This window comes from Bidens hawaiensis, unplaced genomic scaffold, assembly GCF_021521415.1.
Source record: "Bidens hawaiensis isolate Kalapana, Puna unplaced genomic scaffold, B.hawaiensis_p1.1 tig00024500_1, whole genome shotgun sequence".
Taxonomy (NCBI): Eukaryota; Viridiplantae; Streptophyta; class Magnoliopsida; order Asterales; family Asteraceae; genus Bidens; species Bidens hawaiensis.
In genome coordinates this window covers 259149-279323 of record NW_027493877.1, presented here as the reverse complement: position 1 = coordinate 279323, position 20175 = coordinate 259149, and the positions used below count along the sequence as shown (strand labels likewise).

The 20175-nt window shown below is 36.4% G+C and overlaps 1 protein-coding gene across 1 annotated transcript; it reads right to left on the bottom strand.

Moving 5' to 3' along the window:
- Window positions 1–8000: 8000 nt before the first annotated feature.
- On the bottom strand, window positions 8001–9394 carry LOC143569486 (cold shock protein 1-like). The gene has a single exon (XM_077055378.1). It carries the CDS (start codon window positions 9331–9333, stop codon window positions 8701–8703), a length of 633 nt encoding a protein of 210 aa, XP_076911493.1. The 5' UTR covers window positions 9334–9394; the 3' UTR covers window positions 8001–8700.
- Window positions 9395–20175: the final 10781 nt, after the last annotated feature.

Below are 20175 nucleotides of genomic sequence, written 5' to 3'. Positions count from 1 at the left end.
TTTCATATTTGGGGTTTGAAACCGTTTTGGGATCTGTACGTCACTAATTGATGGCACAAATAGGGGTATTCTGTGACTATCAGTGGGAACTTCAGCTATGGGACGGATTACACCAGGAACATTCGAGATCATGTCCTTAAGCTTCTGTAATTCCCGGGCTAAACTTGAACTTATGCCTGCATCCTGCAAAAATCCTTGATTAGCATTAAAGGGAATTGTATTGAAAGCAATGTTGCAAAAGTCGCAAAGCGGCCGACCCCCTTGGAGGGAGTACTTGGAGTACTCGGGGAGTACTCGGAGAGTATTCGGACATGGTAAATATAAAGAAAATTAATATTTGGTTATTATATATATGTCAAATATCATAAGTTTACTAATATTTATAACAAAATATGTGAATATCAATATAAATAAAAGAAATACATTTTTAAATATAAAATATTCTAAAAATTACTAATCATTAATTAAAAAAATGATATTTGTTCTTTAATATTATTGAAATAACAATTATGTTTTATTTTTTTTTTGAGTCAAAATCGGTCAAAGTTCTCCGATAAGATGTGATTCTGGCTGAGGTTGACCACATTTGACCGATTCTTAGTAACTAGGCGGATTTACAGAAACTCGCCTCGGTGACATACCTTGTAGTGAGTACTCGGCCTTGCAATCCTACTTTTACAACATTGATTGAAAGTGTTACCCTGATTAATATTCTGAGGAACAGTCTGGGTGTTGTATCTTGCATTCCCAGACATAGTATTTCCTAGGGTAGCAAATGGAGTGGTCGAAGTTTTAGCCTGCATCGGGATAAATTCTCCCTGGTGCACCTCAGAGGATCCTGCGAACTGCTGAGTCTGAGCAAATGGTTGCTAAGGATTAGGGAATCCTAGTGAAGGTACTCGGTCCTGCATGTTGCTGAAATCCTGAGGATACCGCCTGCTGATAAGGACTTGAGGATCCCGTCTGATGGAACAATCCCGAGGGCCCGAACTGTTGAAACAATCCTGAGGGTCCTCCCTGCTGTGACAATCCTGAGGATCCGGTATTTTGAAAAGGCCCAGCAGAGGATGCATGCAAGTATCCTTGGGATCCAGATGAGTGCAATCCTGCAGATCCTGATTGCTGGAAGGATGAGGATCCAGAGTTGTATGCCATGGTCGACTCCGGACGCACCAATCCTGAAGATCCTGGATGAGTGAAATCCAGAGATCTCGGGACTAGTGGTGTGAATTCTTCCACCGGCTACTTGGCTTTCCTGATATCTTCCCGTTCCCTCACGAGCATCTGGTTGGTCTTGTTCGGGCGATCCATCTGTTCCTGTAACCGTCTATACATAGACAGAAGGTCGTTGTTAGATTGGTTACCATGATGGGATCATGGGGAGATGGTCTCGATCCTGAGAACACGGGAGTAGCAGGTTTCTTCTGGGTGTTGTCAGGTTTCTTCAGGATACCACCAGCAGGAGGAGGAGGCATAGGAGGCCTCACAGAGGAATCTAAAGCTACGGCAGAAGAGGAAACATTCTTCGGTTGGGAAGACATGTTGTGGATGTTGAAAGTAGGGTTTAGTTTGAGGGTTAATAATGACCAAAGCACCGTTTGCCCCACGGTGGGCGCCAAATTGTTTCGATCAAAAATTAACAAAGTAATTTTGTGATCACATTCGTATGTGAGGTAGAGTGTTTGATCAAAAATATGGTGAACACAGTGATTTGATTTCGAGGGAAAAAGCCCTTGATATTGAGGATCTCCGGCACAAAAAACCCCGGACGGTGAAAACTATCACCGTCTATTTATTAATAACAAAAAAGGTTGATTACAAGTGTTGGAGCTAATAATCGATCGAATACTAAGTGTTACAATGAGTTTCAGTAGCTATGAGTGCGAGGTGTGTGTTCTAAATGACCAATTCAGCTCGTTTAAATAAACAAAATATTACAACTGAAATTCCGAGAAATCCGGGATAAACCCTAGACTAGGTCTTCCTTTATCCATTGCTTCAGACGTTCGAATTGATGGGCTTCAGAAGTAACCGTTGCAAACCCACGTCTCTTAGTGGCACATTAAACACGTGGTTTTATTTGAAAAACAAATAAAAAAATAAAGGACAGTTGGATTAGCGAAATATAATCCTCAGAATACTTGTATCGGCAGGATAGGCTGGAATCCCTAAAACAGACACAATCCAGAGGATAAAAATCTGCTCCCAACAATATGGAAGCGTACACTTCAAGTGGCGGATTGTTAATTACAAAAGTCGTAAACAATCTTTCTAACAAGACCGAAACTTGTCACGAGGATGTATAAATGAGGGGGAGTATAATGCGTTGCACTCTTTTTCCCTTGGCTATGGTTTTGTCCCAATGAGTTTTCCTAACAAGGTTTTTAATGAGGCAACATCACCAAGCGTATTAAAGGAGAACAATTCTTTTTCTTTTACAGCATGGATAGTTAAGGGGGAGTGTTATGAACATTTATATTGTGGTGACCATCCACATTCTAAGGGTCTGTTTGGTATGGGGTAATGGAATGAACGACGGAATGGAATGAACGTGGTAATGGAATGGACAAAGGAATGGAATGGGTTATTATCATTCCAATGAAATGTTTGGTTACCATATTGGAATGAAATGAATCATCACTTTATATTGTTGGTAGGTAAGAAAAAAATAAAATTAAAATGGTAGTGAGTGGCGGTGGCGGTGGGCAGCGATGAATGGGCGGCGTGTAACAATGAGGTGGTAGTGGTGGTAACAGTGAGGTGGTGGTGGGCAGCGATGAATAGGCGGCGTGTGTGATGGTAGAGCGATGATTGATGGATGCGGCGAGTGGCTGGAGGTGGTGGGTGGCTGGCACTGATGGTGATGGTTTGTGGAGGTGGGTGGTGGCGGCGGTGGACGCCGATGGTGGTGATTGGTGGAAGTGAAGGCGGTGGTGGGCAGCGGTGACGGTGGGCGGCATGTGTGATGGTGGGGCAATGGTTGATATATGCGACGGGTGGCTGGCACCGATGGCGATGGTTGGTGGAGATGGGTGGTGGCGGCAGTGGGTGGCGGTGGACGGAGATGGTGGTGGCTGGTGGCAGTGGCGGCGATGGTTAGTGGTGGTGGTGTGTGTTGATGTTGGGTGGTGGTGGTGTTGGGAGGGTGGTGGAAGTGATGTAGGGTGAAGGAGGGAATGGAATGAAAAAAAAAACATGGGGTGTGGATAGAATGAAATTGGGGTATTTTAGAGGGAATGGAATGGACTAGGTAATTGGTTATTCCATTCCTTTGGTCAACCAAACACAATATTTTCCATTCCCTCACAATGGGTCATTTCATTCCGTCCTCCATTCCTGCATACCAAACGCTACCTAACTCCTATTTTAGCATTTACTTTGTATCCATATTATGGCCCTATAAATAGAGGCTAATTATATTTGTTATGATATACTCAATGAGAAGACTTCTCTCATTCATCATTCTATACCATTTTTCTCTATATATTATGCTCTTATATTTATCTACTATGAATGTTGGTTGCTAATAAGTCGTTGTTCAACCACATGAACCTTAATAATAATAATAATAAAATAATAATTATTATTATTATTATAATGCATTAAATTTGTTCTTATAATTCGTTCGGGTCTTTCTTTCGATTAGCTATCACGGTACGTCATTTTATTACTATGATTTTTCTATGTTTATTGTTATAATGTTAATTGTCGTCTAAAAAAGTGTTTATATAATTTGTTCAGACCTTTTTTTCGACTCAATAAGATACTTGAATCCTCATAACGAACACTGCCTATAGTTTACTAAACCTTTTAGTATGTAATATGTATTCTATGTTTGAATGATTTCAGTTTTAAAAAAATGAGGATATGATTTAGTATGCATTATCTTAATGTGGTTTTTTAACGCCATCTTTTGGTAATGGTGAGTTGAGGTGAAATTTCTTTATTAAATGCTTGCTTATAAAGAGTAAAAACTCTATTTGATTATATTAAAACGAAGAAAAATAAAAACTTAAAACGAATGTTGGTATGACACTATTAAATAAAAAGGGTGATTTTATTGTAGCCATAGCTTATTTTAGATTGATGATCTATGAGAAGTGTTTGGTTCGCATGTAAAATAGCGTTATATGATTTCATCATATAACTAAAAGACGATAATCGGGTAAATAAAACCGATACTCCTTATAAAAGTAATATCTACATGAATTAGGTGAAGGTTAAATTATATCACTTTTAAGTTAAGATGATGAAATCATATTCAACATGCGAACCAAACATAGTTGTATCATATAACGCTATTTTACACCTTTTACTATATTTGTTCCCAGCGGTCCGCAAATAACAGATTGCTAACACCGTTAGTTTCATGTCGCCGGAAAAATGTTTTTGCCGGAAAACTCACATTTTTCTAAAAATTCAACATTTTCGTCCTAAACGTTTTGTAACCTTAGATCGTTCGGACTTTAGGAACCTTTTTTCTAGTAAAAGCCCTAATAATTAACGTCGCCGGAACCCTAGAACTATCATCGGAATGGGTTGGTGGTGCTCAAGTGGTGATCAGACAGTTGGTGGTGGTGTTTGTGTTCAGGTTGAGTTTCCCAGCCAAAAGTGTTACTGACAGTGTTACTACTCTGTTAGTTGTGGACCGTTGGGAGCATATGTGATAAAATGGGTGAGCGTTATCAGCCAATTCATTAGTTACTTAGTTGAGACCGGCAACGACAAAAAGATTATAATTATGATTAATAATAACCAATACACATTTTTATCTATTAGTGTATATAATAGACATTGGAGAGAGAGAATCTTTTGATGTTAAAAATTAAAAGTTTTACAATCAGTCAAGCACAATGTACACGTGTGTAATGCATAAAATCTTAAACATCAAAATTGATGTATCCCGCGCTTCAAACTCGACCTTTCAAACCTACAATTTCAAAATTTAAATACAACTTTCTCTCTGTCTCTCTAAATTTCCAAGCACCACAGTCACGGACGAGAACCATTGAGATTGAACACCACTCATGAATTAAAGAGGAAAATCAGGGCATATATAACTCACGAATCAACGTGATAATGATCCACTCGATCTTAAAATTCGATTTTCTGTATAGTATAAATCTTAGGAAAGGGTTCCTCTGCTCAACTCCTCTATTAGAAAGAATGTTTCCTATCAACCAAGGTATTTTACAGTTATGTTTCATTTTTTCTTAGTTTCTGATTTGTTAGGGTTTCGTTTGTTTATTGAATTGAGTTTTTTTCTTCTTATATTATGGTTTTGATGGTTCCCTAAATGTCATTAAGGTGAATTTTGGGGCAAATATCTAACGGAATTTGTATAATTAGTTTATATTAGAAAAGGGAATAATTTTGGTTTCTAATTTGAAAAAGAATTACTTTTGAATTCTTATGACTAGATAACTTGTTGTGGAGTTTTAATTTCTTAGCATTTTGAATAGCTAGAATGGTAATTGTTAAGTTCTTCTCAGTAGTCATTAAACAAATTGGTCTAGTATGGTTTCAAATTTAAAATCGTGTTATTTGTATTTTAAAAGCTGTTGATACATGTGTCTTTTAAGTATTTAGTATACATAATGGATTAATTATAAATCTTTGGTTTGTTTATATGTTTCAACAACTGAAGATCTTACCTTCAATATAGTTCTATGGAACATGATACAACTATTGTTTTCACAAGAATAAAGGCAAAAAAAAGTGTTGGCTTGAGCTTCCACCACCTCAGAATCCGACAACCTCCTAAGCCCGCCACCAAGTTGAATGAATCAATACTAGATGAACATGTGGGAGTTGGCAAGGTATTCACAGATGCAAGAAGTTTGTTTCTAACAACAAGACAACATTGTTGTAGGTATATCCGGATATCATATAATCTATTGTTTTATTTTGAATCCAGGTTCTCCATTGACCGAACCACCCGTTCTGATTCTGCCTCATACTTTGATTAGACCCGGATCTGATTAAATTCAGTCTGTCTTCGAGGATCAGTCCTTTGATTCCTAGCAAAATCAGTGATAATGACCTTAGCTTTTTCTATTGAGGATGTTTCATGCCTTACCAATTTATTAATCGAGGTAAAAGCTAATCAATGTTTGCTTAAAAATTCATAATAATTTCTTTTTTGCTTTTAAATTTATAGGAATAGTATTGTTCTTACAGTTCCTTCGAAGAATATAAACCACAGTGATATAGTAACTTTATGATATGCATCGCGCGGGTTAGCGTCAAATACTGGTGAAATGGAAGTCTCATCCGATGGAAGAAGCTACATGGGAAGAGGAAGAACTCATTAAACAAAGCTTTCCATCATTTAATATTGAGGGCAATGTTAATTGTCAGAGGGGGGCAGTTGATACGTGCCAGCCCAATTACAATGATCAGCTCATCGATCCAGGCCTAACACCACATGCACCAAGAGGCAAGTTGCCATTCCCAAACGGCTACTGGAATAAGTCAAGCAGTATTTCCTTTTCTTTAGGATCAAATAGCATTTAGTCCATGATTCCCATGTTCCTTTTTTATTCCTATTTGCATGCCTTTCATGTTCCATGTTTACGTTGGTAGAATATGTGCATTATCTATTTAAGAGTCTTTGATTTTTTTAGTAAAATGTGATCAGAAAGTTGTCCCAGCTAGTTCTCTCTTCTCTTGTGTTCTTGGAGTTTGATCCGCTTAAGGATTACCGCTATCACGGTTTAACTTGCAGCATATTGCTAACGGTTTCTCTGCCTTGTTGTTCATGATACAAACTGACCATCTGTAAAATATTAAAAGCTTTTTATAAGAATTTGGCTTGGCACTGTTTGTAGCCTTTTGGACTGAAGATTAGCTCGAATGCTCGATATCGGTTTTTTCAGTATGGTACAGATTTGGAACTTAATTTGTTACTCTAAATTTACCACAAAAAAGGAAAAAAAAAACGTAACTTACAACCAAAAAGGCAAAAAGGAGTATAATCAAAGTCAAAGATCTACACTACTCGTGTCAAGAGTCAACCCTAGGCTTTCTAAAGACCTGAAACACATACAATCTAATTTATACGTTTAAAACTTTAAAATCTTCATTACCAATCTGCCTTCTGTAAAAATCAGTGAACACCTCACCATAGGACTTCAATACAACTCACATGATTCAATCATCATCCGTTCATCTGGAAAGAACAAAACCTTTTTGTATCGCAACAGGATTAGATGAGTACCGGTACCAAATAGCTCTATTTCAATGTGTCGGTATTTGTAAGTGTAAATTATAACTTGTACTTCAGTACGACCAAAAAATACCGATACCAATCCCGAATTTCACAATCCTGAAATATCTTAACTTATAGTACCGATACCATAGTTGTCAATGGCGAATATCAGTAAATAGGGACAACCTACCTATACGCTACGTAGCGATAGCAATGAAATAGCGCCCGCTAATTCATGTTTAGCGATTAAGTAAAAATATAATTAGGATTTTCATTCATGAAGTCAAGTTTTTAAGGTGGAACTGATTTAAAAAGCTCTATATATGCAAGCGCTATATAGCAAGCGCTATTTTGGCTATTGACAAAGATTGTGATGAATTCCTGCTACGCTATATAGCAAGCGCTATTTTGGCTATTGGCAAAGATGTCCGGTACACAATATAGCTAGGAGGTTTGGAATTGGATAGGGACTGTCTTGAACAATAAAGTGACTATCGTTAACATAATGGCTACCCACAGACTTTTCCAACAAATACAACAAAATCACTTCTAACTGTAGTAATTAAATTACTTGCTACTATTCAAATTAATAAACTTTATTAAGTCAAATATTAAACAAAACTTGCATTTCACTGTTTTAAAGTTAATAAAACATTTTTATTTTAAAAGCTTAAAAGTAGTACGTACCACACCTACTTAATCAAAAACGTATATGAAGTTTACCAAGTTATTCTAAGAAATACAAAACCAAAAAGAAAAAAAAAACAAACAGATTCACCTTTGGCTACAAACAAAACCACACAACCCGAAATCATGAGCAACTCAAGATCAGCTCTTAAAAAGTTGAGCAAACAAGCTCAAGCGTAAAATTAAGCTTGTTCATTGAAAGGGACAAATCAAACTCAAGGCTAGTCCAGCCGTGCTCGTTTAGACCCTAAGACAGAAACTTAACCATCCAAAGAAAAGTGCAAAAAATCTTTACAAATCCCAATTTTTTCTCAAGCTCAACTAGTAAACTTATATTGATCATCATAATATCAAATATAACTCAAAACTTGGGCCAAAAAGCATCATTAAATCACACCAAATAATCATCCAAGGTTGAACAAAACAATAGTTTTAAGTCAAATCACAGATTAAAAAATCATGAAACAAACATAATCTACACCAGCATGCGACAAATTTAAATAAAATTCAAAGTTTTCTACTGGAATTAGCATAAAGAAAAGAAATCCCCAAACCTTGATTAACAAAACTGAGACTAGTAACCAGCCCCTACATGTATATTCATTGTAACACAAACCAACACACCACCACCACTAGCATGTTCTAATTCTTCTTCCAATGAATAGCCCAATTAACATAACAAAACTAAAAACTAATTAACCAACCAAATGTACCTTAAAAAATAATATTAATCATAATGATAATAATAATAATAATAACAATCCCAATACCGGTTAGAGGTCATCCGTCCGATAGCCCACCGATCACGAATTACTCGGACATTCCCGAGCAAAATGCCCTGCTTCCCCACAATTAAAACAGTTCCCACCACCACCACCCGACCTCGAGTAACCCCGACCACCACCACCGCCAGCACCAACAGTACACGCCCAAGCCAAATGCCCTACCTCACCGCAATTAAAACACCCACCTCCACCGCCGCCACGAGTACGGTTGCACTCCCTAGCCAAATGACCAAACCCTCCACAGTTATAACAGCCACCACCACCACCGCCGCCGCCTCCGGAGGTTATAACGGCGCTACTGCAATCCCTAGCTAAATGGCCTACGCCGCCACAGTTATAACACTCCCGACCGCTACTCCGGTATCCGCCGCCGCCGTTTCCGTTGAAAGACCCACCACGGCCAAAGCGGGTACGAGATCTGTCAGCGTCACAGGCAGCAACAGCAGTGACATTAACAGCTTGTTGTCGGTTGTTCTTGTCGACAATGGTGAACCTGACTTTCTGACCTTCGTGGAGGGTGCGGAAGCCGTCGGACTGGATCTCGGATTGGTGGACAAAGAGATCCTCGCCGTCGGTGTCTGGCTTGATGAAGCCATAACCCTTGCCGTCGTTAAAGCAAATAACAACTCCGGTAGACTCTGCGTCCGCCATTAACAATAATGTTATTAATGTTAAAACCTAAGGACGATGAAACCCTAGTTAGTTCTTATAGGCGGTTGGTTTGGGTTGGTTTGGTTTTTCAGTTTGGGTTAAGATTCTCTCGTATCTCCGCAAATCAATAACTTTATATTCTTTCTTTAATTATTTATTTCATTTAATTATTTCAATGTTTATATTAAATTATTAAAATAGTTCTTCTAGAATTTGTTTTTTGAGTAAAGCTCATAAACTAGCCCGGTGATGAGTCTATTGGGAACAGAAGTCATTTAGCTTTCACTTTATGATATTATTGAAATAGTCATCAATTCATCACTTTTCTCTCTTTTTCAAAATAAATAAAAATATTTATATAACTAAAGTTAATTTAATATAACTAAAACTTAAATATAAAACAATAATTGCATTCATTGAGAAGAAATTACAAGAATAAATAATTATTTAATTTAAAACCTAAGATAATAAGAAAATAAATGCAATATATTTGTCGGTGATTTGGGCTTGCAACGCCTCCAATGCCCGTTTACTTTTTTCGCCCTTTTGGTTACAATAGCGGCAGCATCAGACGCGGTAGTGCGAATAAAGAGTGGAATGACCGAACTCGACTCGTCATCGGATGAAAAAATGAGAAACCGTGTACTGCTCGATTACGAATCATTACGCTTACGTTAAGGGTCTAGTCTTTGATATGATTACGATTAAGCTTGATTACGTTAATTGTGTGCACTGTGTGTTGAGAGAATAATTGGACAGCATAACGAATAAGCACACTCGCAATTCACATTCATTAACAAGTCTAGCGAACAGACACATATAAACATGCGGGAACACATTCGCTATTATCTACTCTAACTAATGTGTCTTACATTAGCGAATATGCTTTTATACAATTACCAAAATACCCCCCTTAAACTTTTATACAAAGACCGAGACGCACAAAATGTGTACCAAAAAACTCCCTCTCGTCTCGTGCTCTTTTTCTTCATGGCTTGAATCTCTTGGTCTTTCTATCCGAGCAACTATGAATCTCAAAGGCATGACAAACATGAACCACACGTTGGAATTGCATAGCAGATTCACTATCTTTGACATCTGCCTAACGAATTAAATTCTTGCACATGACCTCGTTGTTAGACTCAGATAAGTTAACAACCACATCGGCCTGATAACTCTAATAAACTCAGTCATCAGCCCTGAACCCAACACTATAACGGCTTCACCGGTTCTGTTATCGTAATACCACCTGTTGAATTTATTGTAAAGACTTTGGGGGAAAAGTCTTCACATGAGCCTTCCTTAAAGTACGAGGCGACTATACCTTAAGTACCAGCTTCCTCAACGCCGTTATCGAATGAATCTCATCAATGTACTTGCGTGTTAGAACTTGTGGCTTGAAGTACTTGATCTCATACTTTACCTCGTGTAGTAGATGCCTACAAAACCAATCCGCAATCTGGTTTCCACCACGATTCACGAATGGTTTATTAGCCAATGTACGCACATCCCACCTCGGTAATGAAAGAACATCGGCAATACGTTGAAAGTATTGGATGTCGTTCTCCCATTTGATAATACAAACTTTCAACTGTGAGTCATATAACCACGAGATAATGTCGCCTTTCACCGTCTTCGAAGCGACAAACTTCTTCATGTGAGCTGTAGCACGAGCTTTCATTTGCTTATCATCTTCTTGTTCAACATACCTTAACACACCAATAAGTTTGTTCATCCTCGACTTATTGTGTGTGAGCATCCTATCATTCGAAGTTCACGTGTCAGCTTCACTTACTTTACTATTACCCTTCTTTATCTTCTTTTCTTTCTCCAAACGCTCATGATGTGCTGCAAAATATATAGCTTTTTACCCCATTGTTGTGATTGTTTTACGTTTAACCTTTAACGAATATCCATTGTTTCTTGCGTAAAGTTACATATTGTTGATTGATTTAGGTACCATGGTTGAAGAGAGCGAAAAACGAGTCTATATGAAGAAGAAATCAGCTAAAACGGGAATCAAATGGAACCGGTATGCGCGTACGAAGATAAACGAGCTGAAAAACAAATAAACGGAAGAAATAGCCTTGGCTGCGCCATGCGACCAAGATAAGGGTCTATGGACGTGCGGCGCGGCGTCCCTAAGCCGCCATGAATGTTCCCAAATCAGTAATCAAGTCTATTTTGTCTTATATTGGCCTTGTAGGCTTGTTTTGGCTTATTTTGGTTTGTTTAACAAGTTTAATGATCTATTTAAATAACCCGAAAACCCTATGAACGAAATTAATCATCTTTCCATCCACCACACCTGTTTTAGGAGAGACACCAAGAAGGAGGAGTTTATGGTTCTATCTTTTATCCTCTGGTTGTCGGTTTTGAGTATTTTAACGATTTTAAGTTTGTTGTTGGTTTTTAATCATTCAAACCTTTTGTAATCAGATTTATACGAACATGCTTATCACTTTTTTATATATTTGCTACTGTTCATTAATTATGATTGGCTAGAATCACCTAGGTTTGATGTTTAACGGTTTATATTAACTAGTTTAGGGTGCTTAACAAGTGGTTGATTGTTTATCTATTGTAAAGTTCATATTTTATGATATTATTCCTTGTATACCCATTACCCTAGATGTGTTTTAGGTTGCATATGCCCCCACGTGATTGATTATTGCATGAATTAGTTTCATGTAGTTTTTAGTTACATTGTTCGGTTAATACTTTGTGTGTTGATTGAGTTTGGTAGACGTCACGATTAGGGTTGATAACTCTAAAAAACTCATTCATCAGCCCTGAACCCAACACTATAACGGCTTCACCAGTTCTGTTATCATAATACCACCTGTTGAATTTATTGTAAAGACTTTGGGGGAAAAGTCTTCATATGAGCGTTCCTTAAAGTACGAGGCGACTTTACCTTAAGTACCAGCTTCCTCCACGCCGTTCTCGAATCAATCTCATCAATGTACTTGCGTGTTGGAACTTGTGACTTGAAGTACTTTATCTCATACTTTACCTCGTGTAGTAGATGCCTACAGAACCAATCCGCAATCTCATATTAGCCAATGTACGCACATCACACCTTGGTAATGAAAGAACATCGGCAATAAGTTGAAAGTATTGGATGTCGTTCTCCCATTTGATAATACAAACTTTCAACTGTGAGTCATATAACCACGAGATAATGTCGCCTTTCACCGTCTTCGAAGAGACAAACTTCTTCATGTGCTAAGCTGTAGCACGAGCTTTCATTTGCTTATCATCTTCTTGTTCAACATACCTTAACACACCAATAAGCTTTTTCATCCTCGACTTATTGTGTGAGCATCCTATCATTCGAAGTTCACGTGTCAGCTTCACTTACTTTACTATTACCCTTCTTTATCTTCTTTTCTTTCTCCAAACGCTCTTGATGTGCTGCAAAATATATAGATTTTTACCCCATTGTTGTGATTGTTTTACGTTTAACCTTTAACGAATATCCATTGTTTCTTGCATAAAGTTACATATTGTTAATTGATGTAGGTACCATCGTTGAAGAGAGCGAAAAACGAGTCTAAATGAAGAAGAAATCAGCTAAAACGGGTATCAAATGGAGCCGGTATGTGCGCACGAAGATAAACGAACTGAAAAACAAAGAAACAGAAGAAATAGCCTTGTTCGCACCACGCGACCAAGATGGGGGTCCATGGACACGCGGCGCGGCGTCCTTAAGCTGCCATAAATGTTCCTAAATCAGTGACCACGTCTATTTTGTCTTATATGGGCCTTGTGGGCTTGTTTTGGCTTATTTTGGTTTGTTTAACAAGTTTAATGATCTATTTAAAGAACCCTAAAACCCTTAGAACGAAATTAATCATCTTTCCAGCCACCACACCTGTTTTAGGAGAGACACCAAGAAGGAGGAGCTTACAGTTCTATCTTTTATCCTTTGGTAGTCGGTTTTGAGTATTTTAACGATTTTAAGTTCGTTTTTGGTTTTTAATCATTCAAACCTTTTGTAATCAGATTTATACGAACATGCTTATCACTTTTATATATATTTGCTACTGTTCATTAATTATGATTGGCTATAATCACCTAGGTTTGATGTTTTAACGGTTCATATTAACTAGTTTAGGGTGCTTAACAAGTGGTTGATTGTTTATCTATTGTAAAGTTCATATTTTATGATATTATTCCTTGTATACCCATTGCCCTAGATGTGTTCTAGGTTGCATGTGCCCCCACGTGATTGATTATTGCATGAATTAGTTTCATGTAGTTGTTAGTTACATTGTTCGGTTAATACTTTGTGTGTTGATTGAGTTTGGTAGACGTCACGATTAGGGTTGATAACTCTAACAAACTCAGTCATCAGCCCTGAACCCAACACTATAACGGCTTCACCGGTTCTGTTATCGTAATACCACCTGTTGAATTTATTGTAAAGACTTTGGGGGGAAAGTCTTCACAGGAGCCTTCCTTAAAGTACGAGGCGACTTTACCTTAAGTACCAGCTTCCTCCACGCCGTTCTCGAATCAATCTCATCAGTGTACTTGTGTGTTGGAACTTGTGGCTTGAAGTACTTGATCTCATACTTTACCTCGTGTAGTAGATGCCTACAGAACCAAACCGCAATATGGTTTCCACCATGATTCACGAATGGTCTATTAGCCAATATACGCAAATCCCACCTCGGTAATGAAAGAACATCGGCAATGCGTTGAAAGTATTGGATGTTGTTCTCCCATTTGATAATACAAACTTTCAACTATTAGTCGTATAACCACGAGATAATTGTCACACCCCGAAAACCTTAATTTAACACAACCGTAAGACTTGACTTAAGTCTTTCGGTTTATCACATATGCCGATAGCTAATAACAATAGACAATTAATAATAAAAGCATCATCTTTTATTAAAAAAAATATTTTACTTATCAGAGTTTCTTACGCGTGCTATTGCACAGTTTACATTATTTCAACTTTATTCAAACACCACACGCCCTCCTTTCCATGCCACCTCAAAATCTTCACTTACATGAAAAGCATATTAAAATATCGATAAACACAATGTGTGGTGAGTTTCCCTTTATAACAAAATAGTCTTATATATATATATATATATATATATATATATATATATGAATCGAAAGCATCAACCATATAATGATTAAATCTGATATCAATTCGTGTGTAATCGTCACTACACCCCAAATTATATCCAAAATATCCACGTATAATGGCTTACTATCATTATAACACCAATCGTGTGGAATGATCTTCCGTCATTACATCACCTAAACAATAGGCATTTCATTTCTTAAACAACTTGTGCTGTTGTAGACTAGCTAAGAATACAACATTACGTATGACTATCATAGTTGATAACTCAAAACATACCATACTCAAAATATACCCAATTTTAACCCAACGTGATTGGAAGTGGGGGGCGTCACCCCGATAGATCTACCCATATTTCTGTGCCCTTACTAATTCGGTTAACAGTTATTTAGCCAACTAGACTCATCCCGCATTAGACATAGTTTGTAAGATAAAATGCCTTTATAATAACAATGGGTTCCATATGAAATGAAGAATATGCTTATCCCCCAAAACACAATTAAATATTTATTTAAAACAATTCCAGTTAAAAACGAAGGGGGGTTCGATAGAGAAACTCACGGTGTTGAAGCTTTTTGTTTCTAAAAATCTCGTGTCCTATATTAGAACACGTTTTGTTAATAAAAACTTGATTTTAGTTTTTTTACAAAACTCTTTTTAATTTATTAGTCCTACTCTAGTATACATATAAGCACATAAGCAAATAAACGAGTACACATAGTTCGGTTTTTCGTTAGCTATTATTTAATTAATTAAATTAATTAATAAACAATTAAAATATAATAAATATTTTAAGTTTTAGTTGCTGGAAATTTTTAAGAAAATATTAATCTTCTATTTTTCCCAAAACTTGTCGGTTTTATGTTTAAAATTAATCGTTTCGGTTTTCATTTAAAATGTAACTTATATTTCTTGTAAAACACTTGTTGCATATATATTAATCAAGTTCTATAAGTTAACTTGTGAAAATATATTATTTTCATTTTTGTTAATATTTTCTTAAAATAGCAACTTTTTAACGTTTTCGTGTCAGTTTTCGCGACACGAACCGTTTAGGACTAAGTTTTATCATCTTGTCATTTTCTCATGTATTAAATTATGTTATACATGAGTATTTTACCACTTTAGGGGCTGTTCTGAAACAGTCCCTAATAGTTGTGTCGGTTTCGTTCGAAAAGCCGATTTTTCGACCGTTAACGTTACCGACAAGTCAAATAAATTGTACAAGTCTATATTATTCATCCTATGAACTAAACACACATATAATAACACATAATTTACCATAAATTGCAGTTTTGATCATATAGGTTCATGAGACACGTTTAAATGAATCTTAGGTACTAGTTCGTATTTCAGGATTCCTTAACAATGTCACTAGTTAAGCTTGTTATTTATATATATGCAATTATTATTAAATATTTTTAAAAATCCATATCTTTAACCTATTTTATAAGTTTCTAATAATTCAAAATTTCACTTTTAATTGTGTAAGACCCCGTTACCGGTAGCCCTACTTTGGTGTTGGATTTACTCATAAACACAGTTTTAAATATCAGAGTTAATTAAAACTTTACGCGGAATATAAAACTTCAACCATAACATTTTACATAACCTTCAAATCTTGTCTTATAAAACATTCATAGCCATTTAAAACAAAACATAGTCTTTAAAACATCACAACGTTTCTTCGAGATGCCAGTATCTTCGATTCCATGCCATGTGTCTTCAATCATGCCAACTGCCTCAACCTATTTGCCTGCGTGCATACTAAAGGTCAGCTACGCTGAGTGAGTTCTAGTTAATAAAATAACTTACTTTACATACACATATACGTGCCCTTAGGTACGCATTACATACTTAACTTGTCCATCAGTCCTCCATATACATCCATAACTAACCTTACATTATAAAGGGCATTCGCCCTACATACCTCGGATATTATTAGGGTCCGGTACCCTCCATCCTTGGATATTATTAGGGTCCGGTCACCCTTCATCCTCAGATATTAATAGGGTCCGGTACCCTCCATCCTCGGATATTATTAGGGTCCGGTCACCCTCCATCCTCGGATATTATTAGGGTCCGGTCGCCCTTTCTTCCATACCTCCATAGCATACTTTTCTATATACATAATCGTAAGTCTCACACGTACATAAATCATTCATTCTTCATCTTACAACATACATATAACATCAAACCATTACTTGGCAGTGCATGCGATATCCGAAGATCGTTCATGTACCGACAAGAAATCATTCATACATTTCACATAATACATATATAGCATAAACTTATCACTTAGGATAAGTGTATTAACTAATCACATCGAGTATGCACACAGCCCCGAAAACATAACAAGGAATGAGGCTAGAAACTCACCTGAATGCGGTTACGTTCACCGTTTATGGTTATTCCTTTCTTGAGCTGTGCGCGACTAACTATATAGCAATTACACGTATCAATTAACTATCACTATTTATATCGCGTTTCTAGTCTAATTATAACCCTCAACGGACAGGGGTCCGGGGGCAGCGCCCCTGGCAGCGGGGTCCAGGGGCGGCAGCCCCTAGCAGGGTCCAAGGGGCAGAGCCCCTGGCTGGGGTCGAGCTACCAGGTCAGCTTGGAAAAATTTTATTTCCATTAACTGTCGTAACACATTTTCCATTAGAATTTTAAATCATTAATTAATTTGCTAACTTAAAAGTTCAAGGTTTTCTTTGTAATTAAATCATTCTTTTCTAAGTCCAGGGACTGTTCTGTCATTATGTTAAACTTCTAGTTCGTTACTTGGTCCCTAACGAATTAGTTCTTGTAACGAATTGGACCTTATGACGAACTGGTCCTTTTAACGAATTGAACCTTTTAACGTACTGGACCCATAACGAATCAGTCCATAGAGAACTAGTCCATGTACGAATCATTCCATCTAATTCATTATCTCTTATGACGAATGACTTTAACGAACCAAGGGTAATTCGTTATCTTTTTCCATTAACGAATTGGATACGAACTAGAGCTAGTTCGTTAGACCTCCGCTAACGAATTACTAGTTAATTCGTTAGTTTTCCATAACGAATTAGGGTTAGGTCAGATTTGTCAGAACATTCCCTGACAACCTCGTACATGTTTTTCCGGCGCCGCCTTTCCCGCGTCGTCATCGACGGAAAACCGTGTTTTCGCCGGAAAAATGAGATCCTACTCGTTTTTCCACCGTTTTTCACCGTTTTCGTCCCGTTCGATCCAGATCTGAGCTAGGGTGATCCCTAAGCTCATCTTATATATTATTAGTATTATTATTATTATTACTGTTGAACTTGGATTTCCTCTGTATTGTTTTATATATGTACTTTATTGCTGAGGGTCTCTCTAAAAGCCACCTCTTTATCCCTTTGGATAGAGGTACGGTGTGCCTACATCCCACCCTCCTCAGGCCCTACCTATAGCTTTGCTGTTGGTGGGACTTTACTGGGTATGATTGATTGATTGATTGGCATGGGCTTAAGTCCATGGTCTTTCCTTCTTTCATTCTAACCCAAGTCCATACACATATCCATTTAACCAACACAAGCCCAACTCATATTCTATTTATCTAAACCGATAACGACCCACTATAAAATAGACGAAATTTATTTTATTATTATAACCAAAAGTAGGATGTTACAAATTGAAGGTTATTATTCTCTTTTCAAAAGAATCTAATTTTCATGATTTTGAACATTGTCTTTTTCAACAAAGTCAAGTGTGATTCTTTTAGATGATTCCATTCTTTCTAATCTATCATTTTTACATCATTCCTACCTTTACCAATATTTAATCAATCACCTAATTCACAAGATTATGGATTTTCATAAATTTTCTAAGTATTGTTCTAACAAAGTTTCCTATTTTAGTAACTTTTAATATTTGGTAACTCTAATTAATATAATTCTTTCACTTTGATTAATTGCAATTCTAGGTTTAGTTCATTCAATTAGTTTTATGGAGTTTCATGCATCCTAGTAATGTATTCCCATTTTATTCTTTCAATACACCATTTAACAAGTTTCTACCTTTAGTAAGTTGTTGTTTATTTTAACAATGTGTTAACTAATCCAAGTTTCTAATCATACACCCTATATTAGTTTAAGGTTGTTATTAATCACCTATCGATTACATTTATTACAAGTATTTACATCAAAATCCAAATTTCAACTTTTCTTAAATTAAAGTTTCTCTATTTAGTAACTTTAACAATCTTGGTAAATTTTCAAGTTTCAACTATTAATTCTAACAGGTAACCTATCTTATTTTCAAGTAAGTTATTCCATAACACATTTTGATTCAACAATCTTATTTCAAAACCTCTTAATTAGTCCATAACCAAAAGTCCCCAATTTTTCACTTTTTGAACACGTTATTGTTTTGTTTATTTCTAGCAATAATCTTCAATAATTAAAATCCATATTATCAATTATTGATTCATTAGTCATCCTAAATACATTAACAACAAATCCTAACATTATGTTTATTCAAATTTGTATCAAGTATCTAAGAGATTCACACCACTTAGAATCACATTTATCCATCAATGCAGGATCCTTAGGGTGAATGTATGCATGTGTAAATGAGCTTGATTTTCCCTCTTACACATACATACATACCTACGGTCCATATATACACCCACACATTATCCACATTTTCATTTTTTTAAAGCTTTAATCAAACACAATAATAACAAATCTCATATCCTTAATCCTATTTATCAACCTTAAATCATACTTACTTGTTCTTGGAGATTTTGGAAGATGAGTTTGATGATGTTTTTGAATGTGTGAGTAGTGTGCCTCTTTCCTAATCTCTCTTTAGTAGCTTTATCTTTCTTACTTCTTGATTTAAACTCCCATGGTTCTTGATTGCATGTGTGTGTGTTTATGATCTATGATTTGAATTTGTGTGTGTGAGGAGGGTGTGTGTTGTGTGTGCCGTGTAAATAGAGAGAAAGAGTAGGAAGTAGAGAGGTGAGTGGGTGAGTAGGGTGAAAGGTGGATAGGTTGAGTGTGTTACAACTCATGGGTCATCAAGAAGCATTTATCATTGGATAGTGGATTTGGAGAGTTTCTATTGGTGGACAAGAGAGGTAGGGGTTTGAGGTGTTATAGAAATCGGCCAGGGGGTACGTGAAAGGGTTTTTTTGTTTAATAACAAGGTGTTTTCGATTAATTGTTTAACGTATTGCATGATTTAAATAACCAAATGAATCCCGTTTTTAATAATTTTTGTCCGACGTTGAACGAAATCAAATTCCTGACAGTATGGACTATAAAAACTATTTTTCTGAAAATAGTTTGTGTCAAGTCCTTTCCGGGTCCTGTACTGGCTCGTGCTTATTTATTTTCCAGTTTTTGCCATTCGAGTCTTCCTAAATTATGTTTATATATTGTCTCACATGTTTTAATATATATTTTGTATTTTTAATATTGTTTAATCAATCTAATGATTTATTTACTTTTTGGCTCGCTGCCCGAGGTTTTTGCATGTTTTACTCGTTTCGTGTCGAAATTTGGACTTTTTGTTGACTTTACAAGATAGTGAACCTTAATAAAGAGAGATTTTATTAATAAAATGATATTAGGATGGATAAACATGATTACATTAGTGAAAATGTTTGCCAGATGTTACATTCTCCCTTCCTTTAAGAAATTTCGTCCCGAAATTTAGGAAGTGTCGCTGGCTTCTGACTCTATTGGAAACAGATA

What these genes read in the sequence shown, in the direction of transcription:
- LOC143569486 (XM_077055378.1), bottom strand. Translation starts at nt 9,333, where the DNA reads ATGGCGGACGCAGAGTCTACCGGAGTTGTTATTTGCTTTAACGACGGC.